Consider the following 27,982-nt stretch of genomic DNA (forward strand, 5'->3'; position numbering starts at 1 on the left):
GCATCTCCCCTTGTCCCCAGCTCCCCAGGAAGAGCTGAAGAAGCTTTCATAGAATCACACAATGGGTTGGGTTGGAAGGGACCTCAGAGATCATCAAGTCCAACCCTTGATCCACTCTCCCCGTGGTTCCCAGCCCATGGCACTCAGTGCCACATTCAGGCTCTTCTGAAATATCTCCAGACACGGAGAATCCACTACTTCCCTGGGCAGCCCATTCCAATGACTGATCACCCTCTCCAGAAAGAAATTCTTTCTAATCTCCAACCTAAACCTCCCCTGGCACAACTTGAGACCGTGCCCTCATCTTGCTGAGAGTTGCCTGGGAAAAGAGCCCAGCCCCCCCCTGGCTCCAACCTCCTTTCAGGGAGTTGGAGAGAGTGATGAGGTCTCCCCTGAGCCTCCTCTTCTCCAGCCTCAACACCCCCAGCTCCCTCAGCCCTTCCTCACAGCAATTCTGCTGGAACCCTTCACAGCCTCCTTGCTCTTCTCTGGACCTGCTCCAGCACCTCAATCTCCTTCCTGAGCTGAGGGGCCCAGAACTGGACACAGGACTCAAGCTGTGGCCTCACCAGGGCTGAGCACAGAGGCAGAATCCCTTCCCTGGACCTGCTGGCTACGCTGTTCCTGAGCCAGCCCAGGATGCCATTGGCCTTCTTGGCCACCTGGGCACACTGCTGTCTCATGTTCAGCTTCCTGGCAATCCAAACTCCAAGGTCCCTCTCTGTATGGCTGCTCTCAGCCACTCTGTGCCCAGCCTGGAGCTCCCCATAGGGTTGTTGTGGCCAAAGTGCAGGACTCAGCACTTGGCTGTGAGTGGCACTTTCTCCCCATCAGAGATGTTTTTCCTCCTCCTCCTCCTGATTTATTCCCCTCTGATTCCAGCCCTGCCTGTGCAAAACGCCAGTGGGTTGATGCTCAGCAAAATATTTCAGTATTGGTTAATTTTTTTTAATTTTAGGGGGGGGTGTCACTTTAATATATGTCCTGAATAAACAGGCTTTCAAAAGGAGAATTTTATGATTTTTTTTTCACTCATCTTGAAGACTGATGATTGGTGTAGGGAGCAGGAGAGGTCCTCACAGGAGTTTAGATCCTGAGCTGGGAGGAATTTTCTCTTATAGAATATAAGAGAAATATATAGAATATAAATATATTAAATATAGAATATATAGAGAATATAGAATATAAATCACACTGGGAATAGAATATAAAGCACACTGGGAAGAGCTCCCCTGAAATATTGAATGGAATGGCAAACCAAATCTTTAATTTCTGGTTTAATTCTTGGCTTTGCCTCATGCCCAGGATGGAGTTTGAGGAGCTTAATTTTTAATATTTTTCTCTTTTATTCTAGCTGAGGGTTTTCCCAGGGATGGCTTCCTTGGGCGAGGGCTGTGTCAGCAGCAGCTTGGGCTGTGATGCTGAAGTAATTCTTAAAATATCCTCTGCTAAACTGGGCATGATGGGTTTGGGGTCATTTTCCATGAAGGATGAGGGGCATCAGGCCTTGGACACAGAGCCTGCAGAGAAAGGGGTAAAGAAATGAGGAAATATAAATATTTCAAATGTGGCTCTGCATGGGACAAACCTTGGAGGGAGCCCAATGGTCCAGCAGGGAGATGATCCCAGAAATATTTAGGGTGGAAGTGGTGAAGGGGGGGTTGTGGTAGGGAAAGAACTTCTGAAAAAGGGAGCTTTGGTCTTTGTTTTTTTTTTCTTTGGAAGTTGCTTCCTGGTTTGTCTGAAATGAGCAGTTTGGGGGGGCTCTTTTTGTGTCTGTTTTGTGGTTTGGTTGGTTGGGTTTTGGTTTTGTTTTTTTTTTTTTGGTTGGTTGGTTGGGTTTTGGGTTTGGTTTTTTTTTTTTTTTTTGGTTGGTTGGGTTTTGTATTTTTTTTGGTTGGTTTGTTGGAGGTTTTTTTTGGTTGGTTGGGTTTTGGGTTTGGTTTGGGTTTTTTGGTTGGTTGGGTTTTGGGTTTGGGTCTGTTGTTTTTTTTTTTGGTTGGTTGGGGGTTTTTTTGTTGTTTCTGCTGGAGCTCGGGGGGAATAAAAGCCTGAATTGGGCTGCTGGCCACCAGCAAACCCTTGTGCTTGGACCTTTATCCTGAGGATGGACCTTTCCAGGCTGATCCTGAGGCTGCTGCCTGCCCTTTCCTCCATCCAGCTCTGCCCACATTTCTTTCCCTTCCCTGCCCTCTTCCATTTCCCTCTTTGCTCCTTCTGGGATCTGCCCCTTCCCTGCTCCCCTGGACCAACCCCAGAGGCCCTGGTTCCTTGGCCAAGAGGGACATATCATGGGACCTGAGCTTGGGGACCTGCCTTTGGATTGATTTTTTTTCCTCATCTTTTGATTTATTTTCTTTATCCTTTCTTTTTTCTTTATCCTTATACTTTCTTTTTTTTCTTTAAGGATAAAGAAAAAAGAAAGCATAACCTTATATATCTTTATATGTATTTCTTTTTCCTTTATCCTTATATTTTCTTTTTCCTTTATCCTTATATATTTTCTTTTTCCTTTATCCTTATATTTTCTTTTTCCTTTATCCTTATATTTTTTCCTTTATCCTTATTTCCTTTTTGTCTTTACCCTTATTTTTTCTTTTGTCTTTACCCTTATTTTGTCTTTACCCTTATTTTTTTCTTTTTGTCTTTACCCTTATATTTTCTTTTTTTTATTTTTTTATTTTTTTCCCTGCATGCAGGTGCTTGGGGTGGGCATTTTGTCCCCAGCATCTCCTGGGTGACATCCACCAGTGTTTAGGGAAATGTTTTGGGGGGGGGGATGTGTCTTGGGGGTGGCTAATAGCAAACTGGGACTCTGGAATTAAACCATTAATGTGTGTTTTGGTTTTGGGGTTTTATTTTTGTGTGTGTGTTTTTATTTGGTTGTTTTTGTTGGGTTTTCATCAATTTTGATGCTGGAAATTAAATGTGGGGTTGTTTTCTAGTTACCAGCATCAGAATTTCAGAAGAAAAAAGGTGAGGAGAGCCTGTGTGGTGGGTGCTGGGGTTTGGGGGTATCTCCTGTAGGATTTCAGGTGGGAAGCAGCTCAAGAACTGCTCAGGTTGATGCTGTTTCAATCCTGGATCTTCCTGGACCCTGAAAATATGGGAGGAGCTCCATGGAGGTGTGGAATTTGAAATTTGAGGGTTGGGATCTGTGCTGCAGGTTTGCTGGCTCAGAAATCCTTCCAGAGCAGCTCAGAAAAACCCAGTGAGTCAGAATCTTAGAAAATATCCCAGTTTATTAGAGCATCTTCATAGAGAGTTTTACAAAAAAAACAATTTATTTACAGGCAAAAGGGGGGGGGGTAACTAAGCTCAGCACAAGTGTGCTCTTTGTGGGCAAGGAATGGGCTACATAGAAAAAAACCACAATAAAATAAAATCAATACATTCACAAGTCACAGGGTTGTGTTTGTTTTGGGATTTTTTCTTTTTTGAGAAAAAAGCTTTTTTTTTTTTCCCAGCAGAGCTAACATTTGTTGGGGAGAAGCTCCAGGGATGGCATCAGTGCAGGGCAGGGGATGTCCCTGAGCTCAGCACCAGCTCCTGGAGCCTTAAGGGCACTTTTGGGTGATGCCAATGGGTGTAGAGCTGGGAGCTGGGCACCCACCCCCTGGCTCTGCAGCTGCCACCACCTTTCTCTTTCAGCTCCACACTCTTGGACTTGGTGACACTGGACAGAGATGAGGGTGTGGAATGTCAGAAAAAAATGGTAAAAAGGCTAAAAACTCCTTTCCCCTTCCCCTTCCCCCCTATTGCTCCTCAATAGCAGAGAAAGGGGCGTGGATGGCGGTCTGAAAACAAATTAAAAATTTAGGAAGATGTTTTTTAGCTTGTCCAATAGTTTCCCTGATACACCAAGTGTTTATCTTATCTTTTTTTCTACATGAATTACAAAAAATGAAGCTTTCCATCCTCTATCTTGGCTGGGGGGCTGCTCACCCAGGTTGGTCGCATCCCCTTGGCGGCGCGTGAAGCCCTTTCCCAGTTGGAGACCCAGGAGCTCTGGGTGGGAGGGTCCCAGGGGGGGTTTGCAACGAGGTAGAGGGAGGATTCAAGTTCCCAGTGGAGGTGTCTGTGCTCCTAGAGCCCTGTCTGCTGCTGGAGCCAGGGCCTGAGGCTGGTGAGACGGCTGTAGACACCGGGTTTGTTCCTTTGGGCACAGCCATCGCCCCAGCTGACCACCCCGGCCAGGAACATCCTTGTGCTGGGCTCCACACTCACCAGAGGACCCCCAGAATCACCCTGCAACGAAGAGTGGCATTAAGCAACAATGCTGGATTCTGTCCAATTGCTTATTAATTAGTCATTAATTAATCTCAAAAAAAAAAAAAGGAACTGAGCGGTTAAGGCAGCTGTCAATGCAATTCCCTCACTCAACCCAATGGACCCAACCACTTGATCAATTAATTAATTATGGCACTCACAGCCTGCAGCTTAGCTCATTATTCTGGCATTAATAATTCCCTAATTAGGGTGCTCAGTAACGAAGTAGAAGGTGGGGGTGCTGTTCTAGTACCTCATGAGAGCATTTTGTTTGTAAGTTGGTTTGTAAGCACAACACGGATTCTCAGCAAATTCTGAGTCTGTTCTACAGTGATTCTCAGCAACTTGCTCAGCAATTTTTGAGTCTAAGGCTTGCACTGATGTGCAGCAAATTTTGATTTTAAGTTCTACATCAGTGCTCAGCAAATTTTGACTCCAAGTTCTACACTGGTGCTCAGCATTTCTGCATTTGTGCACAGCAAGTTTGAGTCTGAGTTCTACATTGATTCTCATCAGTTTTGGAGCTTAGGTCCTGCACTGGTGTGCAGCAATATTTGATTCTAAGTTCTGCCTTTTTTGAGTCTAATTTTTGAGTCTAAATTCTACATTGATTCTCAGCAACTTTTAAGTTCTACATCAATGCTCAGCAATTTTTGACTCCAAGTTCTACACTGATGCTCAATGTTTCTGCATTTGTGCACAGCAAGTTTGAGTCTAAATTCTACATTGATTCTCATCAATTTTGGAGCTTGGGTCCTACACAGGTGTGCAGCAATATTTGATTCTAAGTTATTCCTTAGACTCAAAATCTGCTGAGGATCAAGTTCTGCATTGATTCTCAGCAACTTTTAAGTTCCACATCAATGCTCAGCAATTTTTGATTCCAAGTTTTACACTGGTGCTCAGCATTTGTACACAGCAAGTTTGAGTCTAAATTCTACATTGATTCTCATCAATTTTTGAGCTTGGGTCCTGCACTGGTGTGCAGCAATATTTGATTCTAAGTTCTGCCTTCATTCTCAGAAATTTTTGAGTCTAAATTCTACATTGATTCTCATCAATTTTTGAGCCTGAATCCCACACTGGTGTGCAGCAATATTTGATTCTAAGTTCTGCCTTGATCCTCAGCAAATTTTGAGTCTAAATTCTACACTGATTCTCAGCAACTTTTAAGTTCCACATCAGTGCTCAGCAATTCTTGACTCCAAGTCCTGCGTTGGTTCTCATCAAGTCCTGCATCACCCCTACCTAGGGCAGCAGTCACCAGAGGAACGAGCTAAACCACCAAACTCCCCCAGTAAAGCTCTCAAGTGAGTGTGTTGTGTTGTTCATTTATCTGCTGAGCAGATCTGGAGTCCCAGTCCCACCTTGGTCCCCTGCATGGACCCACAGTCCCACATCACTCCCCCCGGCAGCTCACGTCCATCCCTTGGTTCCACCTGTGGGTGTGAAGTGGTGTGAGGTGTGCAGGGTGTGAGGTGTACAGGGTGTGAGTCCAAACACCCAAAAGCAAAGGGCTGAGATTGTCCTGAGCCCTGAAGGACCCTGCCCACCCCTCCCTCCTTGTTGTCTCTGCTGCCCTCTCCTACCTGGCAGGCATCCACGCCGCCACTCAGGATGCCCACGCACATCATCCGTGGGGTCAGTTGGTCAGTCAGGAGCTCGTTGCAGACAGTTTGGTTGATGAGTCGGATTTCTGCCTTCTGCAGGATGGGGGCTCCAGTGCCTGAGAGGAGGAGGAAGAAAAAGGTGGAAGGAAAAACACAGGGTGGGTTTTTTTCAGCAGTTTCCCTCCCCCAAGGGCTTCGTTTGGGCTCGGAATGACTGAGTAATTGCCAGGTAAATCCCTGCTGCAGCAATTTGCTTTTCCTGCAGGCATTAAATCATGGAATCATAGAACCAGAGGATGTCAGGGATTGGAAGGGACCTCTGGAAATCATCCAGGGCAGGGGACACAGGAACACATCCAGGTGGGGTTGGAAAGTCTCCAGCACCTCCCTGGACAGCCTGGGCCAGGGCTCCCTCACCCTCCCAGGCAAGAAGTTTCTCCTCAAGTTGAGGTGGAACTTCCTATGTTCTAGTTTAAACCCATTATTCCTTGTCCTGTTACTGGGCACCACTGAGAAGAGTGACCCCTTCCTCTTGCCACCCACCCCTCAGATTGTCATGGGCATTCATCAGATCCCCAGCATATTAATGGGGAAATCTATGCCAGGGAAGCTCACAGAATCACAGAAAGTGAGGGGTTGAAAGGGACCATTGAAAAGATCATTGAATCCAACCCCCTGCCAGAGCAGGGTCACCTATAGGTGGGCTTTGAATGTCTCCAGAGAAGGAGACTCCACAACCTCCTTGGGCAGCTTGTCCAGGGCTCTGTCACCCTCACAGCAAAAAAATTTTTCCTGTGTTTATATGAAACCTCCTCTGCTCAGGTTTATATCCATTGCCTCTTGTCCTATCATAACAGAGAAGAGCCTGGCACTCCCTCATTTGATTTCAGTGTCAAGGCAAGCTAATACATTCAAATACATGTAAATAAATTTAAATTGTGTCCACCCAGCCCCCCTTTCTCCCTAAACCCCCTCAGGAAATCACCCCAGCACTCACCCCCTTCCACGGTCGCTCCCCAGCCGGTCACCCACAGGTCCTTGCCCACGGGGAAGGTGTGGGTGACATCAGGCAGGCAGATGGGTTGGACAACAGAGGAGAAGGTGACGGGGGTCTGGAGCTCCATGACAGCAATGTCATAGTCATAGGTGTAGTCGTTGAAGTGGGGGTGGGAGATGATGCGTTTGATCTTCCGCATTTGAACGTTGGGGCCATCCAGGTGGCCCTGGTCAGTCAGACCCAGATAGGCTGTCCAGAGACTGGGGTCTGCATACCTGCAGGAGCCAGGAAACACAGAGCAGGGTGAGGCCCCATATCCCAAAAACATCCCACCTCCCAGCCTTCAACATTTTCCTACAAAAACTGAAGGTTTCTCCCCTTCCCAGGGAGGGGGGGGTCCTGCCCGCCAGCAGACAGTTCCTGCTCCCAGCTACCTGATGCCCTGGAGCTGCAGGAAGCAATGTGCTGCTGACACCAGCCAGCTCTCTGAGATGAGGGAGGCCCCACAGATGTGGCCCTGGCCCTTGACGTGCAGGCTGACCTGCCAGGGCCATTCTCCCACATCCGAATTCTGGCCCCCGACGATCCGTGACTTCCTGACATAGGAACGCAGCCCGCAGTCTGGGGAAGGGGAAAGGAAAAAGAGGGGGCATTTGGTTACTCCTCTTCCCAGACAGCTTCTTCACCTTTTCTACCTCTGATAACATCTTCCACAGCATAAAAGCCTAAGCAGCTGTGTCAGGAAGAGCTGGGGCCATCAGCACAAACACTGAATATTTGCGGTGCAGAACAAGCCCTCCCGGGCAGCACAGGAACTCCACACACAGCTGGGTGGATCTTCTGGAGGTTCTCTCTCAAGTAATTTACAAAATTTACCTCCAGCAAACCATCACATTTCCCCCTTATCTTTATTGCCCAGCGTGGCTGGACAGTGATGCAAAAGCTTTCCAGAAAATTCAGCCATTTGACCTCAAAACTGACCTCAGGCAGCGGGGAAAATTACAAGCTCCTAAATGCATGACCTTGAACAAACACCACAACTGAGTGTTTCTCAGCCCAGAAACTGTACCCCCCCTTTTTCCCCAGGGCACTCACTGCAGTTTTCCTCATCTGAGTTGTCCTCACAGTCCTGCTCCCCATCACACTCCGGGTTCTGTTTGCTGATGCAGCGCCCGTCCCGACATTTGTAGGTGTGTTCCTTGCAGGTCACTGCTGGGGGGACATCCTTCCCTGCAGGGAAAAGGGAGAAGGCTTAACCCAGGAGGTCTGGGGATGTCATGCTGCTGAAGAGCTCTTCACCTCTTCAGCCCTCCCCCAGGATGTTTTAAAAATGCCTGCCAAGGTGCCCAGCTGGGAGGAAATGGGTTAAAAAAAAAGAAAATAATAAAAATCACAGAATAGGATTAAGGAACGGTTTGGGTTGGAAGGGACCCTGAAGATCATCCAGTTCCAACCTACACAGGCAGGGACACCTCCCACAAGACCAGGTTGCTCCAAGCTCCATCCAATCTGGTCGTGAACATTTACAGGGATGGGGCAGCCACAACCCCTCTGGACAACCTGCACCATATATTTATATTTATGTGTATATATATATATATAGCACCTATCACCATATTGATAAACTTCCTTTGGAACCAGAGGTAAGAACAGGTGTCAGCCTGGTAGCACCTCAGCACTTCTTTTTATAAAAAAAAACAAAAAACCCACAAGACAGCTGCCTGGCTACTGTTTAACACTGCTACTCCACCAGGGCTGGAAGGAGACCTATTGTGAATGGCAGCAGTTTGCACTGTGACCTCTCCAGCTGGGCTGCAGACCAGTTCAGGGGGCTCAGTGGGACAGGAGAGCTCAGACCCATCACCCCTCAAAACATCCCAGCAGCAGAGAGCTCCTACGAGACAGCAAGGAAACTGCATGCAAAAAATCACCAGACAAACAAGTGCCACTGAAGAATTTCTTCCTAACACCCAACCAGCCTTAATCTCCCCTCTTCCAGCTTGAAACCATCCCTCCCCTTGTCCTGTCACTTACAGACCCTTGTGAAAAGCCCCTCCCCAGCTTTCCCTGCAGGTCCAACCCCCCCATCCTCACCGGGGCTGCAGGTGCCCTCATCGGTCCCGTCCCCGCAGTCGTCCTGCCCGTCACACTCCTGGCTGCTGGGGATGCACTTCCCATTGTTGCACTTGAAGCTGCCAGCTGAACAGCCTGGGGACACAGCACCCTTCAGGGACAGCAGGACACAAATCCCACCCCCAAACCAAGATGCACAAAACCTCTGCAGATACAACACCAACACCCATCTCCCAACACCCCCTGTCTCTTCTTCTCCACACACCGGGTTCTTCAGCCCTTTCTTTCCCCCCAAACCACTTTTCCTACAACCCCTTGGCCTTGCTCCAGCCCTCTCTGCCCACCAGATGAGGCACTCACTGCACTGCAGCTCGTCACTGTTGTCCCCACAGTCGTTGACATTGTCACAGACCCAGAACTTGGGCTTGCACCATCCGTTCTGGCAGCGGAACTGCTGCTCGGTGCAGGCTGGAAAAGCAGAACCAGAAATCAGGGCACAGAACTGCAAAGGTACCTGGGGAGTCACCAGGGGGAAACCCAGGCACCTCTCATTGAATCACAGAGTCATTAAGGCTGGAGAAGATGGCTGAGGTCAGAACATCCAACCCCCACCCCAAAGCATCTCCCTGAGTCCTGCATACACACTGGGTTTTGAACACCTCCAGGGAGGGTGACTCCACCTGGGCAGCCTGTTCCAATGCCTGACCACTCTTTCCATGAATAAAGTTCTCCCAGTATCCAGTCTGAATTTCCTAAAATCCAGTTTTCTACTATCCGATCCAGTTTCTTACAATCTAATCTGAGATTTTAGGTGTCACCTGAGACCATTTCCTCTCATTCTGTCACTGGCTACATGGGAGGAGAGACCAACCCCAACCTCACACCACCTCCTTTCAGATTTGTAGAGAGCAATAAGCTCTCCCTTCAGCCTCCTCTTCTCCAAGCCCAATTCCCTCAGCTTCTCCTTATGGGATTTCTACTCCAGACCCTTCCCTGCCTTGCCCTGGACAAGCTCCTGCAACTCAAAGTCCTCCTTGTCATGAGGGGCCCAAAACTTAGCCCAGGATTCACATCCAAGGTGTGCAAGCACAAAGGGGAAGGAGTGCACCAAAAAAAACCCCACAGCAGCTTGGGGCCATGCACACCAAATCAGAATTTATTTCATCTGTAGCACAATATTTCCACTGCTCTGGAGAAGAAAACTCCCTGAGAGCAGCAAAGTCTCTGTGGTAGGTAAGGGAGGGTAGCACACATGTCCTCAGAACACAGCCCTGGGAATCAGACCCCAAACCAGGGGATCCCCTCTTCTCTGATTAACCCTGGACAAGAACATGACCCCCAGGACAGCTCTGCTAATCCTAGAGAAAAACAAACGGAACATCTCCTGTGGATCTCACCTCTTTTCCAGATGTGCCCCAGTTCAGTACCAAACCACCTCCCCTTGATACCACCCAAACCCAGGAGGACTGCATGGAAAAACACACTCCCTACTGGGAGGGACTGGGAAGGGGAGCAGATCCCACTGGGAGAGGACTGGATGAGTTAAACCCACACTGGGCAAGGACCTCAAAGGGATCACAACACCAAGCACCAGGGGCAGTGACAGCAGGGACAGCACAGAGGACACCAGGACACAGCTCCCCCAGCCCCCCAGAGGCAGCATGGCCCTTCCTGTGATATTAAAAGAAAAAAAAAAAAGACAAATAAGAGCAACTTACTGCAGGACCTCTCATCACTGCCATCCACACAGTCCAGCCACCCATCACAGCGCATCCTCCTGTCAATGCAGCGCCCAGTGTTGCAGGTGAACTTCCCAGGGCAGGCTGAGAGGAGGGGAAAAAGGGATAAAAAATCCACATGAACCTTCCAGCTGTCCCCTCTCTGTCATTTCCCCAAAGCACACAACCTTCCCTGAGCCTGCTGACAGTATCCAGTGCTAAAAAACCTTTTTTTTTTTTTTTTGGGTGGAACCAAACACAAGGAGGCTGAGCAGGAAAATAAAGGTTTCAGCTCATGGTCTGAGTTCCGCATTGGTGCACAGCAATATTTGATTCTAATTTCTGTATCATGCTCAGCAGTTCTTGATTCTAAGTTCTCTGCTGGTGCACAGCAACTTTTGATCCTAAATCCTGCATTGATGTGCAGCAGTTTTGGAGTTTAAGTTCTACACTGGTGTGCAGCAAGTTTTGAATCTATGTTCTACACTGATCCTCAGCAATTTTTCATTCATTGGTGTGCAGCAAGGTTTGATTCTAAGCTTTGTATTATGTTCAGCAAGTTTTGGTGCTCCTGTTGATGAACTTCCTAGGGCAGGCTGAGAGGAGGGGGAAAAGGGATAAAAAACCTTCCAGCTGTCCCCTCTGTCATTTCCCCAAAGCACATAACCTTCCCTGAGCCTGCTGACAGCATCCAGTGCTAAAAATTTTTTTTTTTTCTTTTCTTTTTTTTTTTTTTTTCTGTGGAGGAATATGACGAAGCTGGGCTGGAAAATAAAAGTTTCAACTCACGATCGCTGGAGTCGTAGGAGAGGTACTCAGCAGAGAAGCCTGTGTCTGTGTAGGACTGGTCTGAGAAGAACTTGACCTCTATTTTGTTGGTTGAACTGGCCACCACAAACTGGGAACGTTCCCCACAGTACCTGCAGGCAGAGAGAGCAAAAAAAAAAAAAAAACAATGAACAGAGTGTTGTAAATCAGCCCTGAGCAAACCTTCCTCCATCCTTCAGCTCCCCCTTGGCACTAAGGGTCAGCTCAAACACCCAGAGAGCTCCAGGGGCAGGAAAACCAAGAGATCCCAGCAAAACCTGCTGGAGTTTTGCTGCCATTGGCAGAAGGTTTGAACCAGCTGCAAACACCAAAGTTTGATCATGAAAATGATCAGGAGCAAGAGCATCCAAACCCCTTCCTGGCAGAGGGATTTCTGATCTCAGACCAACCCTGGGCCTGGGTTTGTGCAGCCTCTGGAGCTGCAGGATCCCATCCTTCAAGAACCTTGAAGGTCATCCCATACTTCAAGAACCAACCAAGAGCCACAGACACAGCTCCTGGCTCTGAAACCCTTTGAGGACAAAAGGTTGTGTAACAGCAACCAAGAAACGTAACAGTAAATTCATCCCAGCCCAGGATGCAATTAACCCTAAGGAATGCAGAATGGATTCTTCAAGCAAAAAGCCCATGAGATGTTTCTGCCTTTCTGCAGCATCTGGGGGGGAGATACCTCTGGGATACCTCTCACCACAGGGTGCTGAGGGACCACAGCAGCTCTCCAGAACACCCTCCTGCTTCTCCCCATCCCAAAAAAACTGCATCACACTTGTCCCCCAGCAAATTTAAAGGAAAGCAGAAGGTGCTGAAAACTCAGCTCAGCCCCTCCACTGCCACCCACCTGGTGCTGTTGATCTGCACATAGTCCTTGGTGCAGGAGGTGATGGGGATCCCAGGCTCCAGCACAAAGAAGGTGTTGAAACGAACCTTCACGTTCTTCTGAGAGGGAACCTGGAAAAGGGAGCAGAGTCAGGGGCAAGACTGGGGTTTTGGAGCACAGAAAATGGGAATTGGCTCAGTGGGGAGGACAGAAGGGAACTGGAAAAGGAAAAGTCCAGGAGAAAAAGAAACACCCTCCTGAAAAGGCTGGGAGGTTCACGGTGACATTTAGAAGGCTGCTTGCCTTGCTGAGCCCAGGATCCCAGACCCAGCAGGGACACAGAGATGTGAAGTCAGACCTGCTGTCCCCCACCACCCATTTTCGCCAGCAAGCCACTGCCTTGCCCCAAATCCCAGGTGCTCTTCTGCTTTTTCTCCAAAGCCACAGTTCCTGGGGGCTGTGGTTAAGTCTCACACAAGGCTCAGTCCTCTCCCAGCACCTTCTGCATTGGGCACCAGCTCCTGAAGCCACCCTGCAGCTCTGCCAGACTTTGGCAGCATCTGCCCCGAGACCACAGCTTCAGGAAATTAATTTCAGAGTTTAATTAAGGCAAAGAGAGGACCCAGTCTCACCTCGATGTTCCAGACACAGTCCATGAGTGGAGGGTAATGTGCTGGGTAAAAGGGAGTGGTGAAGCTGCCACTCTCTCCTTTCAGGGTCCCACCACAGGCTAGAAGAGAAGCAAGAAGATGAGAGGGGGTTAGAGATGTAAAGACAAGGTGGTTTTTCCCAGGTTGAGCTGTCTATCACCCCAGGCAGGAAGGGAGGAAGATGCAACAGCCTCTAACGAGGTTAAGGCAACCTCCAGAGAGAGAAGCTCAGCTCCAACACTTGGAGAAAACCCAGGAGGATCAATTAGGTGCTTCCTGCATTCATCAAGCTCCATGGCTAATCCAACATAATTCTTCTTTTGCCTTCCTCAGGGGACATCATTACAGCAGCCAAAGAGCACCAGGAGCCAGGGAAGCTCCAAGAGCTGAGATGTCACCTGCTTCCAGGTCTCCTGGCCTTGGAAATGTTCCTGGTGAGTGACCCCAGCTAGGGCTGGAGGTGGGGAAGAATAGGACCAAGATCTCTGCTCACCTGTCACCTTTGGGAGCTGGAAGAACTCTGCCTTAAAGCCAGGGAACCTCCCCTCCTTGTTGGTAACCAAAGTGACAAGCATGACGTTCTGGGAGGACAGGAAGGTCAGGTTGTAGGAAGGGGCATAATTCCCACAGAGCCTGGGAAGGAAAGGACAAAATCCATCAGGCACAACTCCCAGGAGAACCTCAAGCAGCAGAGCTCAGCTCAGAGCAGGGACAGGAGCTCAGGAACCATCAGGACCCCTCAGGGTCACCCTGCCAGCTCGGTGTCACCTCCTGGGGACACTCACCTGACCAAAGCGTGGGGCTCCACGGGGCTCAGGGAGTTGTAGACCTTGATGTAGTCACTGTCATCTCTGCACTCCTCCAGCTCCAGGGTCCTGAAGGTCAGGCTGATGATGGAGTTGGCATCTGCCCTCAGTGCCCAGTAGCAGAGGGCATTGTTGGGGTAGGGGCTGTTGGGGAAGCCTGGGGTGGTGAAACTGGTGACCTCCCCTTCCTTGGCATGGAGGGCAAACATGCAGCTATCTGCCAGGGAGAGCAGGGAGGAGTCAACAAAAAGGTTCTGCCCTGCCTTTCCCTGAGCTCTCCAGTGCATCCTTGCTTATCAGCTTCCATCTGCACTGGGAAGTGTTCCTGGCCATGGCAGGGGGGTTGGCACCAGCTCATCTTTTCCAACCCAACCCATTCTATGATTCAGTGACACCCAGGGCACCCACAAGGCCTTTTGCCACATCTGGTGGAGCCCAAACCAGCTCCAAACAGCAGAGGGAGGTCTGCAGAGCATCTTCCCCACCCCACAAGGGAAGTCACCAACCCAAAGAAGACAGAAGAACAACTCCACTTACAGTCCCGGGCTGAGTTAGCTATGCTGGGGTCAGCAGCTGCAGGAGAAAAGAGAGATGCTGTCACCTTCGGGCTGTGGAAAATCCCTGGGCAGAAAGCTGGAGGTGTCCCTGGGATGGGCACTGATTTTTTGTGGGTCCCTCCCCGGGGAGTGACCAAACTCCCCCTGTGCAGGAGGGAAGATTCCTCTCCATCCCTCTCCAGATAGCCCTGGGGGAGAGCCAGTTCTTCACACTCACCCTTCAAATCATCACCAAAGGCCCCCACGGGAGGGCTGGGAGTGGCAGCTGACCCAGAGAAACGTGTGTCCCCATCTCTCCAGCCAAATGTCCCCCCCCCAAAAAAAAAAAACCAAACCCAGGCAGAGCCAGCACTCACGGAAAGCCACCACCGACTCCACCTTCAGCATGGGGTTGCGCAGACGGGGGTTCCACCTCTGGACCAGGCTCTGCTTGTCTGCCATGGCCCTGTCCAGGCTCTCCTCCCGGTATTTGGGGACGAGGAACTCCGACCAGTAGTAGGCAATGACACTGCCCTCGCTGCAGGAGGAGGGAGGTGCTGGGGTGAGAGCAAGGAGAGGCACAGGAGGGGCTGCGACTTCCACCCCAAGGATGGGCAGAGGAAAGGCAGAGCCTCAAGGACCAACTCAAGCAAACTGCACCCAGCAAAGGTCCCTGCCAGCCTTCCAGGGAGGATTTTTCCAGGCTGCCAGGTGCCTCCCCTTGTGGTTCCTAAGTTTTGACTGCACCATAATATGATTTGCACATAGTGATGAGGGTTGGCAGAAAAGGATGGGCATTTTCAGGTCGCTTTTCACTGCCCTGTGTCACTCAAGGTGGCTTAGGAGGTGCCTCCATCCCCAGCAGCCTGGGAACAGGGGTCTGTGGTTCTGTGATACCCCAGCATCACCCTCCTGCTCCCTGGATAGGGCTCAGACAGCACCCAGCACCCACCTGAATGCAGTGATCACTGTCTCCTTGTGGTAAGGGCCAATATCTGGGTGATTCCGGTAGATTTCCTCCACCTAAAAAGGTTTAAAGAAGGGTTTCAGGAGTGAGGAGGGGGGAAAGGCTAAAGATAAGAGAGACCTTTAACCCTACTATGAAAAAATCAGGCAGAATGCTGCCTCAGCTCCCACCTCTGCCTCCGCTGTTGACATTGGGATTTTCCCTGGCACCCACACTTCTGGGAGATGCTGTGGCACTGGGATGGAGCTCTGACACCAAGACTCATCTTCAAGGCACCTATCCCAATGCCTCACCTCATCCCAAGGCAGGCTCCCTGCACCCACCCCAAGGGAGCCAGAAAGCTCCCAAAAATCCTATATTCAAAGCCCTTGGCCCTTGGCCTCAGGGCAAACCAGTCCTGGTGGCAGGAGGGCTCCAAGACACCTCTTACCGTGCTCTTCACCTTCTTGGCCAGCATGAGGAACTCTGGTGAGCTGGAGTTCTCATAAGCATCAAGGAAATCCCAATTCAGAACCCTCAGGTGGCCATTGAAAACCTTCTGGACAGGGGCGTTCCTGTCTGGAAGGCAAAATTCCAGAGTCAGAAAGGATTCCCAGAGCATAACAAAGCTTTTCCCTGGTGGATGTGCTCCCAGGGTGCTGCCCTACACCCCACCACCCTACTCACATTTGAAGTGCCAAACCAGGAGCCCAGTGAGAAGGGAGATGAGCAGGAACACAAGGATCAGGACAGAGATGACCACCCGCCTCCTGGGACCCCTCTTCTCCATCTTCTTGGAGTTCATGGCAGGGAGGAACTCCACCCCTTCCTCCAGGTGGTTCATGTCCTAGGAGAGGGGAGGAAGCAGGATGGTGGGAAGGCTCTTTCCCAAAGCTTGGGTTGGAGAGGTGGTACCAAAGAACCTCCCCGTGGCAACTCCCCAGCACCAAGAGCCACAGCCACTCCATGGCAGGACAAACCTTGAAGGACAAACCTTGAAGCCTTTTGCTTTGCTTTTCCACACCCCCCTGATTACTTTCTGGACCTCACACATGGTGATCAACTCAAATAAATTCAAGGGTGAGGTCACACACCCCCAACCCCCATGAGCCTCGGAGGTCCCAAGCTCAAAACCTCCAAGATCTCTGCCTGCTGGCAGGTGAAACTGCAGAAAATTCACTCCTGCAAAGCCCTGCCTGGGTGACAGCTGTGTCACCTGCAGCTCCTGGGGCACAACATGCTAGAAACAGCATTCCTGTAAAATAAAATAAAAAAGAAACCCAGCTACTTCTCTGTTTTGAACGTGCACAGCTCTCTGGATGTCTCGCAGGCCACCACAATGCTCCTGTATTTCTCCTTGGGATTCCACAGCACCAATAAAAAAAATAAATAACAGAAAAAAACCACCCTCAGATGAACATCCCTGAAGCCCATGACCAGCCAGGCTCTCAGGACAAGATGTCCTGGTATGTGCTGAAGGGCCAGAAAAAAGGATCCAAACCCAAACTAGCAGCTGGATAGTGCCAGGAGGCCAGACCACAAATTCTGCTTCCTTCTTGTGCATCCCTTGGGGGTAAGAAGGGCTTTGCTGGCTGCAACCTGCCCAAACCATGAGGACACCACAACAGAAAGTATCAAATGGCACAAATTTCCTGGCCTCAACCCCATTCCTGTGTTCTGGGAGGAGGAACATCATCCCTGCAAACATGATGCTGCCAGTCCTCTGACACTGACGCACACCTGGGCTGAACTGATGCAAACCACAAGGGTGATTGAGGGTCACCAGCCCCTAAAAATCAGGAAAAAAAAACCCAGCAAAAGGCATTCCGCTGACAAAGAGAGCTCCAAGACCCCCCCACTCTCCTGCAGACCCAAGTGATGAGCTCCCCTCACCCTCTTTTGTCTCCCAAGGGAGACTCTCACTATTCCCCAACTCCTTTTGCCCTTTTCTTCACCCAACCTCCCTCCTCCCACCCTGCACACCTCACCTAAGCCTCTCCTCCCCATGGTATTTGCCTGAGGCCCTTTACAAAAGAAGGGGACCTGGCAGGGGAAAGCACCTTACCCTACATTTTTGCAGAGGATTCTGAAGCTTTATCCTCTGCAAACACCAGAAAACCACTGGGACCAGAACAGTTTTGCCCCCCTTGCTCTCAGAATCCTCCAGCAGAAGAAACCAAAGACCACTGAGGGTGATCCCCCCAGGAGTGCTCTGATTCCTGTTTGGTTTCTGTGATCCTACAGGAAAAACTTGAAAACATAACCCGAGGGAACTGGAAAAACAGAAGACACCCAAAATAAAGCTGAAAGGCAAACAGACATCCTAAAGCAAGAAAGACTTGACTCAGACTCAGGAATGCCTGGAGTTTGGGGCACCATCTTTGAAACAGCCATCAGGCTCCCATCAGCTCCCAAACCATACAAGAAATCCCCTCAAAACAGGTAAAGAGAAAAAGAAAACAGCCACAAACCTCATCAACATCTCCATTCTCCCACCCTGGGGCTGCTTACAGTTCCCAGGGCTGCCAAAAACCTTGCTGCTGCTGCTGCTGCTGCTGCTGCTACAGAAGAACTATTTCATTCTCTTCTGCACATCTGCAGGAGCCCACAGCAAGAAACCAACCTGGGATAAATCTAAATAAGGAGCAGCTTTCCCAGAGGAAGGATCAGCTGCCCCCAGGTCTCAGGGGGAAGGCATCATCCCTGTGTTCTGAGCAATAATTCTGGGGCTGAGCTGCAAGCAGGAGGCACTTGCTGCCCAGCAGTGTGGTTGATGTGTTCCAACATCCCCTGCCAGCTCCAGGTTGTGTCCTTGCAGAGAGAGGATCCTTAGGCAGGAAAAACCCAGGGATGCGATCCCTAAATTCTGATTAAATCAGAAGGAAAACACAAGCACAAAACACAAAACACACACTGCTCCTCCGGCAACAAAACTCAGCCTCTGATCTTTCTTTGGACAATTTCTCTTCTGGAAAAACAAAGGAGGGGGGTTTTCCTCTTGAAAAAGAAGGATCTGAAACCTGCCAGAGTTTTCAGCACACCTTTGGCAGTCTGTTCTGCTGGGGTGGCAGTGACAGCCACAGCACCAAGAGACATTAAAGAAGGGGGGGGCTCCAAAGAAGGTTATTTTTGTTCCTATTCCTGCCCAAGGTCCAGAACAACCACTGCTACTCACCAGAAGTTGCCCAGTGATTGGAGGCAGACATGAAACTGGATCCAAAGGTGTTTCCCCCCCTGCCCTCTCTTTATATTCCTCTTGTCCTCTCCCATCCTCAGACCTTACACCCACCATTAATATTCCCCCTAATTCTGGCACTGCTGAGAAGCTGCTCTGCAGGGTCACAGCCTGGGTAAGCACCAGCAATTCCTGTAAACTCCCTACCCAATCCCAGGCCAAGGATCTGAAGCATCCTCCAAGCACTACAGGAATGTGAAATCAGGTCATGCCAGGAAGATTTCTGACCAGCTCCTGTGTCCTCACCTCTGAGTAAGTAGCTGAACCTTCCCTGCTCCCTGTCAGCAAGAAAAGGACCTGTCTGACCTTAGAACCAGGTTTGTCTGTGCCCAAACAGGGCAGCTCAGACTCTGTCCTGCTGCACATTCCCTCCTGCCCCTGGGACAGGACGCCTCCTCTGTGGGGCTGGAAACCATCCTCTGAGCTAGGCAGAAACCAGATGGCAAAACAGACTCAAGAGATTCTGGTTAAATCAAGGAAAAGACAAGTTTTAATCTTCCCTTCACGGTGGCTGCATGGTCCCCATCTCTGGTGACAGAGGGGACATGAGAGCCCCTCCTGCTCTCACCTCATCACTCCCCAAGAAACAGCCCCGGGCACAAAGGTCTGACTCCCTTACCCTTCCCAAAGAAACGACTCCAATGAGCATTCCTAACAGAAAAACTTCCCTGATATTCTCCTCTCCACTTCAGTCATGGGTTCAGTTCCTTCCTCTTGCTCAGCCCTCACCCTCACAGCAGGGTTGGAGCTTTCTGGTCACCACCAAAGCCACACACAGCAAAAAGCTCTAAGAGACCTTGCCTCATTTCTTCCAGGCTTCTGTTTCCTTTGGAATCCAGACTCCATGAGGAAACCTGGATAAGGAACCCTCTCTATCCATCCAGAAAGCACTTGGGAGGGCTCCACCATGCAGAGAGCTGGGAGAGAAGTTCTGTGCCTAAGGAAACCTCACTGCTCCTCCTAGGTAAGCCACACAGTGTATTTTTAGACAGCAGCCATGCTCTGCCAGACTGGACAAACCAGATGCAGAAGTGAGTAACTCTGTCAGCCCAGAATTCAGCAGGTGGGGATGGGGGGAGCTGCCTCAGTCTGGGCTGGAGGTGTTGGCTCCCATCCTCCTGCAAAGGCGCCAAGGCAGGATGAAGGCTTCTTCATCTTCTTCTAGGATGAGTCCCAAACACGGTCCATCTGGATCAACACCTCTCCTAGAGGCTGATCTCTGGTTTGTTTGCTGGTCCCCCCAAGACAACCTGATGTGTCCTGGGCACCAAGAACCCTCAGTGCTCCTCTCCCCTCCAGAGGTATCCCAGCTCCTGCCCTGTGTCTGCCTCACCCTGACTCACATTAGGACAGTGCTAATTCCACTTGTTCCTTATCACCCCTCCTCTCTTTGTCCAGCACAAAAGATTCAGCTGTTTCCCCTCACTTTTACCCCATTCCAGCCTCAGCTGCTCAAATGCCACAGGACCCTACAGATCCCCAAAAGAAAGAGCACTTGTGCACCCAAATCTCATTGCCCAAACCCTGCTGTCTGGTGTATACAGCCAGGAAAAAGAACCCCTAAAAATACAACTCTGGAGGTGGGCTGGGGAGGTCTCAGATGAAACAGAGTCACCAGACTATGGGGTTAGGTAGGGTACTGACATCCTGTGGACCCAACACCCAGTCCCCACCTCGCCCTTTTCCAGCCTCAGGTGGTCAATAAAAATTTAAACCAAATATCCAGGGGAAAGGAGAGGAATGGAATCCATTGGCTCATCAAGCAGCTCAGGACAAGCTGGGCTGACAGCTTGGGACACCCCAACCTTTGAGATCATGGGGGTGGAGTGCAGAAAGAGCCCAAATATTTGTCTTTTTTAAAATCTGAGGTTTCCCTTGGTCCTACTGAAAGCTGCTCACAGTTTTGTGGTGCTGGCAGGAGGGGATACAGCTGGCTTCCCACAAGGAAGATCTAAAAGCTGCTGGCACAGCACCCAGATCACTTCATCTGAGCCCAGCTACAAAACTCTAGAGATTAAATCCTGTCCCCAACTCTTTCTCCTACAGGAAAGCTGGGGAGGGACACTTTAGGATCTTGGGCAGTGGTAGGACCAGGATTCAAACTAGAGGAGAGGAGATTTAAATTGGATGTTAGGAAGGAGTTCTTTACCATGAGACAGGTTGCCCAGAGAGGTGGTGGAAGCCCCATCCATCCCTGGAAATTAAAGCCAGGCTGGATGGGGCTCTGAGCATCCTGAGCTGGTGGGAGATGTCCCTGTCCCTGGGGGTTGAACTGGGTGAGCTTAAAGGTCCCTCCCAACCCTGACAGTTCTGTGATTCTTGCTGCAAACCCCAACACTTCTGATATTATCTGATAAGAATAATCTTCCACTTCCCTTCCTATTCCTGATAAGAAACCCATGGAAAGGGCACACACCAGAGCTACATTTCTGTAAGGCACATCCATGCTGTGCTGCTCCACCACGGGCAGGAAAGCAGTGGAGAAACTTTGCCAGCTCCTTATATTTTCATTTTTCAGTTCCTCATTTGAGGCAATGATGCTCTAAAATGATGACATCAGAACCAAAAAGGGAAAATGGAGCAGGAAACAAAGGCCATGGAGTGCTGCAGACTGTCTGCCTTCCAGGCACAGAGGGAAGTGCAACAGTGAAAGATACAAGTCACACACACCCATTTCACACACCAGTTCCCTGCTGGATCCTCTAGAGCACCTTGTGACCATCCTGAGTCAGATGAGAAACCAAATTCCTTCAGGTTTATGACAGAAGAAACTCAAGTTAATGTTTGCACTGGGCAGCACGGGCTTGGCTTGCTGCCCTGCTCCAGGCTTATCAGTGCAGCTGAGTCATGGAACAGAGTAGCTCAAAATAATAATAAAAAAATAAAATAAAAAAAAAATAAAATTAAAAAAAAAAACCAAAAAAACAAAAAAACAAAAAAAAAAAAAAAAAACACCACGCTTCTAATCCTGTTTCTGATGACTTCTACATGTAAGAGTTGGCATTTCTGGGGGAAGTAAAGCAACCCTACAGACCTGTTATACATAGCCATGAGCCACTTATGTCCCAAGACGAGAGGAGGAACACACCATGGATGCAAATGTTTATTTAAAAGGCTCTTGCATCTTCCCTGGGACAGACAATACTGTCTGAGCAACAAAAAATGCCCTCCAGCAGCCTAAGAAAACCAGCCTCAGTGAAACACTCAGCACAGCACCTCACCCATGCTCTTCACCAACTCTGAGAGTGCTTGGTCTGGCCCATGACATTTGAATGTTCAGAGTCAACAGCAAGGAACACATCAGCATCTCCAACCAGGCAAAGCCTTAGTCTGGCAAAACCATCCCCATCAGCTGCCCCCTCCTCTGCCCCAGCCTCTCTCTCAGGTACTGCAGAGTTTTTTGCAAGGCTCATCCAAGCAGCCTTTTGATGGAAGTGAAATATTCTACCCCTGGGTAAGGCCAGAGCTTTGCTCTGATCCCTTCTTCCCCAAAGCCAAGCCTTCAAAAACGTTCCTGCTGCTCCCACCGTGGTTTTACAAAGTGATCTTTTGTTTGGTGAGCAAAGGTCTGGCACACTCTCACTTGGCCTCAGCCTTTCTGTCCTCGTCCCTTCCTTATTCCTGTTTGCCTTTGGCACCAACAGCTGCAAAACTGGCCTGGGCAGCAGCTCACCCACCAGCCACAACCCAAGAGAAAAGCTCTTTTTTCAAGGAAGAGGAGCAGCTTTTCCCAACAACTGTCTCGGCTCCCTCTCCCTTGCACAACCACTCACATTGGCTCTGCCCTGGGCTTTATGGGGAGCCAAGTCCAACAACAGTTGGTCCACAAGGGACAAATTCCTCGGGCTGTTTGCTGCCAAGGAGGGGAGGTAACATCTTTGAGGAAGTCCTCCTGGATCAGTTTCAGCTCCTCTTCAACTGACACAGGGGAAAGACTCACCCAGAACCCAGGGACAGGACCTGATAGGGACCCACTCAAGCCCTCAGCCCTGCCTGAAGGACACACCAGTGTGTAAAACCACCTTTTGTCACAACCAAGCCACGGAGGGAAGATCACAGTGACACAATTGTCACCCCGACCTGGCCAGGGAACAAGGAGCTTGAATGGTATCAGCAAGATCATCTCCTTCCTACTCCTTCCTGGCAGTCACCATGGCCCTGACACAGGCAGGACAGTGGGGCTGGAGGCCAGGGAAGCTTTTCCTTGCTGTAGGCCAGCTCAGAGCTCTGAGATCTCTGCTCAGGGCTCAAGCTGCAGGCTCCTGTCCCACTGCTATCTCTTGTGCCACTGCCAGACACCAGCTCTGAAAGCCAAGCCCCAGAGACTGACAGCCTGCAGGTGAGCTGGGACATGATGCTGCCCTGCTTAAACCTAAAAAAAAAAAAGTTTTAAACAGCACAGAACAAGCTCTGGAGGTGCAACCCCAAACCACCCCTCCCTGCCTGACTCTCAGCCTGACAGGGAGAGCAGACACTGCAGCTCAAGCTCCCCTGAGAACCCATCAGCTCAATAAAGAAGGCCCAGAATTAAAAGCCAGACCTCCTGACAGCTTCGACACGTTTAGGGACATCTGTTGCTAACCAACCCAAACACAGCAACCAGCTCACCTCCCTCTCCTTCCTCCTGCCATCCCCAACCTGAAACCAAAATCAAAACCAGCAGAAGAGGCAGGGACCAGGGCACGGACAGGGGAGGGGGGGATTTCCACATTCCCAAAGCTGTTTTCCCTTCTCCTTCTCAGCTGGGATCTTCTCCTGCCTTTCCCAAAAAAGAAGGACTCGGGGAATCACTTCCCGAGGGATCCAGAGCCCGCTCAGCCGGACTCCCGAGTCTTCAAAGCAAATCGGTGCCAGCCATGAGGCAGCTCAGCCTAAAGGTGAAAGGGGGGTGCCCTTTCCCATCTCCCCAATCCTGCTCTCCTCACCTGGCCTTTGCTGCTGTACCTCATCCCGGCAGCATCCGTGGGGCCTCGCTCCATGGCCAGGGCGGCTACCGGCCCAGCTCAAGCAGCCATAGCGCGGCTGCTCCTCCTTGGGACACGGCACAACCCGCCTGGGCACGGTGCCCAACCCCTCCTCTCCTCCTCTTCCTCCTTCTCTCCGGGCTCCCGGCAGGTGAGGGAAGGCGGAAACACCCGGCAGGTTCCCCTCAATGGTTCCGTGTCCCGGCTCCCGCCTCTCCCGCTCCGCAGGTGTCCGCGGGAAAACCATGGGAAACGGGGTGGGACGAAAAACTCTGCCCCGAGAATTGCTCCGAAAATGCTGACCCCTAAAAACTGTGCCCCCAGAACTGATCCGAAAAAATGATCCGAAAAAGCTGACCCCCAAAAACTCTGCCCCCAAAACTGCTACAAAAAAATGATCCGAAAAAGCTGACTCCCAAAAACTGCTCCAGAAAAATGATCTGAAAAAGGTGACCCCCAAAACTCTGCCCCCAGAACTGCTTGGGAAAAATGCTCCGAAAAAGCTGACCCCCAAAACTGCTCCAAAAAAATGATCCAAAAAAGCTGACCCCCATAACTCTGTCCCCAGAACTGCTCCGAAAAAATGATCCGAAAGCGCTGACCCCCAAAACTGTGACCCGAGAACTGCTCCAAAAAACTGACCCTAAAAACTCTGCCCTCAGAACTGCTCTGAAAAAATGATCCCAAAAAGCTGACCCCCAAAAACTGTGCCCCGAGAAGCACTCTGAAAAAAATTATCCCAAAAAACTGACCCTTCAAAAACTCTGCCCCCAGAACGGCTCCAAAAAAGCTGATCCCCAAAAACTCTGCCCCCAGAACTGCTCTGAAAAAATGATCCGAAAAAGCTGACCCCAAAACTGTGCTCCAAAACCTGTGCCCTGAAAACTGTGCCCCAAAACTGCTCCAAAAAGCGGTGCTCCCAAAAACTGTGCCCTAAAACCTGTGCCCAAAAACTGTGCTCCAAAAACTGCCCTCAAAACTGTGCCCCTAAAACTGCTCCAGAAAACTGTGCCCTGAAAACTGTGCCCTCAAAACTGTGTTCCCAAAACTGCTCAAAAAAACCTGTGCCCCAAAAACTGTACCCTCAAAAACTATGCCCCCAAGAAATGGCCCCAAAACTGCCTCCCAGATCTGTGCTCCAATGGCTGTGCCCTCAAAAATTGTGCCTAAAAAGTGCCACGAAAGCTGAGCATCATCCAAACAACACCATGAGCTTTGTCCTAAAATAAATTAAATCAGAAAAGTCTGGATTTTACCAGCCTTCCCCTATCAGGACTTGCTAGCACTCAATATTTTTAGGCCACAGCATTGTGTACCCAAAGTTTTGTCCCTTTTCTCAGGTGACAATTACCAGGCTACAAACCCTTGCTGCAAACCTTTTCAAGCCCCCAGCTCCCCAAAAATACCTGGGATACACGGAGGGCTGCCAAAGGGAACCAGAACCTTTATCCCAGGCTGAAACTGCCCTCAGCTCAGGCTCTTCAGGAATCACCCAACTCTTACCAGATGCACAGTGAGGAGCCACACAGCAGAAACTGCTCAGGTGCCCAAATCTGGAGGTGCTCACATCCCATCAGCAGCTCCTGCGGACTCCAGGGTTTGAGATTAAACGCTGCCCCCAGAGAAGAAAAGGAGGGAGCAGCAGCAAAGCCTTGGGTTCTGAGAATGCTGGTTGGAAGGCAGGTTGGAAAGAGAGCTTTGAACACTGACACCTGCATTCCTGACTGTCTTACTGCATCGTTTTCCCTGTCTGGGAAAGATTACTTCTCTCCCCACACTCCAATCTTTCGATTTCTCACGTTCAAGGGTAAGCCAAGAGAGCTGGACCAACATTTTCTTTCTTGGAAAGGTTCTTTCTCTTCACTGTCTTACATGTGACAGTCTACACCAACTTTTGATAAGCCTGTCAGTCTGAACTTGCCATCTCTCTGCTGCCTCTTTTAAAGCAGCTACAACCAACCCTGAAACTGCTTTTTTTTTGTTTTTTTTCCCCAGCATCTGAGCATATAAATCCCAGATGAACCAGAAAGCTCGTTCTGGTACAACAGGAGCTGCCCACTGATCCATGGGGAGATGCAGGCAGGGAGATGCTCACAGGGTTGCCTATTTTTCCCTTTCTCTAAAACATCTCCTGCAAGAGGTCTGCAAGTTTTGCATCCTTTTTGCAGGAGTTTCTTTGGGGAAAAAAAAAAAAAAAAGAGACATGTCTCTGGATCCTGTTTTCTTCTTTGCTGAAAAATACAACCTAACTTCCATGCTCTTTACAGAAATACTTCTATCACTCCTTTCCCTGTCCACTCGGCAGATACCAGAATCCCCCCCACAGGCTGAGCACCCCACAGCAGGAAGTTCCTCTGGATTTCAAATATTCCCCTTCAGAAGGTGGCTTTGTTAGTCAGCCTGCTGAAACCACCAGCTGGCTGATGTCAGGAGTTGCTCTCAGCTCTCCTGCTGATGCCCAGCCCTGCCCAGCACTCCAGTTTTACAGCCACTCCCTACCTGGCTGCCTTACCACCCCCGGGAAATTGCACATTTTAGGCACAAAGCACCTGAACCCTGCTCTTTTGCTTCTGCTGGTTTCTCCTCTTCACCTCCAGCCAGGTGCCAGGCAAACACCCATCCCTGGGATGTGGCCAAGGAGAGGAAGATGCAGAGTCCCTCTCTGATCCTTGCCAAGCTCCACGACTCTTGGAGGTTTCACAGGGGGCAGAGAATGCTCTTTCACTTTACAAACAGATTCATCGGCCCAGCCAGCTCTTGGATGGAGTCACCGTGAGGGAAAAAAACCACACACACAAAAAAAAAAAACAAAAAAAACAAAAAACAAAAAAACAAAAAACAAACAAACAAACAAAGCAAACCAGAAAGCAGCACACGTGCTAAACATAAAACCTAATCTAGCTGCTGATTCAAAGCCCTCAAGGACAGGATTGCTGTTTCTCTGCTGCTGGAGCAGGGATTTATCTTCTGGCCCTGTTGCTAAATAGGTGATGGCCACTGAACAGCCCCAAAACATCCAAGCAGCAGCTCCCAGCACGGTGGGACACTTCCATGTGTCTCTCCAACCTGCCTGAAGGACGCTGAGACTTCCAAGAAAAATGGCACCAAAGAGGACAAATCAAGCCACTTACCCACGTGCAATGGCAACACTCAGCCAACAAATCCTCCTCTTCTTCCAAACGCTACCAATTTATTCACCAAAAAATCAGTTTCCTCCTCCTAAAGCTGCCTCTTTGCCATCAGTGTGGCCCCGGCAGCATCCTGAGTCGAGATTCAACACGTTTTGAGGAGGGAAGAGAGCAGGAACCGGGCTGAAACTTTGGGAACCAAACTCGGCTTTCTCGGCACCGCAGACGATTTGCAGGAGCTGAACCTCCTCCCTGAGCCCGACTCCCAGGAGAGTCCCCAGGGATTCAGAGATCGGCACCAAACGCTGTCCCGAACAGGCAAAGTTATTCCCGCATCAGCTGCCAGCCCCGGGAATGCCATCCACGTGAAACGGGGAAAAACGCAGCTGCTCACATGAGGAATGAAGGCAGGATGCTTGCGGGAAAAAAAAAATCTGTCGGAGGCGATTCCCAGGAATTCTAGCCAGGAAAAGGAGCAGCATCCATCCACACAGCCAGGGGCCGGATCCAAAGAGTGACAAAGACTTTTTTCCTCCCTGCTGTGTCTCAACGTCTCTGTTTCCCGGCGTGACTCCGAAATTCAAATTTCACCGGCTGTGCCCTCCCACCCAGATTCCTGCCAGACAACCCCGAAACCACCCCAATCTCAGCCAGCCCTCAAGCTGGTCCGGCAACTTCTCTAGCGAGATACAAAAGATTGGGAAAGCGATAAAAAACTCACAGGGTGTCCTGTTACTTTGCATTCCAAAGGGTAAATAAAAGGCTGATTCAGTGGGAGGAGAGGAAAACGTCAGTCAGAAGCCCTGGTGAACAGGCAGCCCCCGGAGTGGGAAGGTGAAACGCTGGATACCGCTCCACTGAGCACATCTCTGCCTCTTGTAGGGTCTGGGGAGAGTTCCTCCTGGGCTGGTTCAACCTTTGCAAGGCAAGGGGAATAATTACTGAGTTTGGAGAATGGGAGGTGTGGACTTGGGCACAGGCAGAGGGTGGTGGGGCTGCCTCTGGGGAAGCCGGCCAAGGGTTTTGTGTCATTGGGATGGGCATTTACCCTTTGAGCTCAAACGCTTCTCTCCCAAGCTCTGCTGTGAGAGTCCTGCCCCCAAAAGGTGGTTTTGGGAGGGATCACAAAGGGCTTTGCTGCCCAGAACACAGGGCACTGGGACAGCCTGTGGGTGACCAGGGCATGAGAGCAAGGACAGGAGGGGACACTGAGCAAGGAGCCCTCCAACAGAGCCCAGACAGCACTGAAACATTTTCCAAAATTCAGAGGAACCCTTTCTTGTGTCTCTGATGCTGATGGTGCCAACCACTTAACAGTCACAGGACTCCAAAGGGAATCCAAAGCACTGGGGCATCCACCACAGGCTGTAAGCTTCCTCTTCTGCTTTTTACTGGGTCTCTCTTC

The 27,982-nt window shown here is 50.2% G+C and overlaps 1 protein-coding gene across 4 annotated transcripts; it reads right to left on the minus strand.

Moving 5' to 3' along the window:
• Window positions 1–3,259: 3,259 nt before the first annotated feature.
• On the minus strand, window positions 3,260–27,199 carry ST14 (suppression of tumorigenicity 14). Of its 4 annotated transcripts, none has more exons than XM_030464910.1 (19): window positions 26,581–27,199; window positions 15,938–16,097; window positions 15,702–15,829; window positions 15,257–15,327; window positions 14,682–14,842; window positions 14,306–14,341; window positions 13,748–13,985; window positions 13,456–13,595; window positions 12,945–13,042; window positions 12,334–12,443; window positions 11,457–11,587; window positions 10,668–10,772; window positions 9,310–9,417; window positions 8,971–9,084; window positions 7,972–8,106; window positions 7,311–7,497; window positions 6,877–7,151; window positions 5,859–5,995; window positions 3,260–4,248 (listed from the first exon to the last, which is right to left on the minus strand). In XM_030464910.1, exons 2-19 carry the CDS (start codon window positions 16,092–16,094, stop codon window positions 4,087–4,089), a joined length of 2,493 nt encoding a protein of 830 aa, XP_030320770.1. In that variant the 5' UTR covers window positions 16,095–16,097; window positions 26,581–27,199; the 3' UTR covers window positions 3,260–4,086. The 4 variants fall into 4 exon arrangements, with proteins under 4 accessions (XP_030320770.1, XP_030320771.1, XP_030320769.1 ...); XM_030464911.1 differs by lacking the exon at window positions 26,581–27,199 and adding an exon at window positions 24,953–25,051; XM_030464909.1 differs by lacking the exon at window positions 26,581–27,199 and adding an exon at window positions 23,411–23,573.
• Window positions 27,200–27,982: the final 783 nt, after the last annotated feature.

Source organism: Calypte anna, chromosome 24 (assembly GCF_003957555.1).
Source record: "Calypte anna isolate BGI_N300 chromosome 24, bCalAnn1_v1.p, whole genome shotgun sequence".
Classification (NCBI taxonomy): Eukaryota; Metazoa; Chordata; class Aves; order Apodiformes; family Trochilidae; genus Calypte; species Calypte anna.

Excerpts from the sequence above, each read along its gene's own strand:
- ST14 (XM_030464909.1), bottom strand. The coding sequence starts at position 23,464 with ATGGAGCGAGGCCCCACGGATGCTGCCGGGATGAGGTACAGCAGCAAA. Across the intron at positions 11,588-12,333 it reads GTGCAGATCAACAGCACCAG|GTACTGTGGGGAACGTTCCC; the intron begins GTGGGTGGCAGT and ends CTCTGCCTGCAG. Across the intron at positions 7,152-7,310 it reads CTGCAGCTCCAGGGCATCAG|GTATGCAGACCCCAGTCTCT; the intron begins GTAGCTGGGAGC and ends TGGCTCCTGCAG.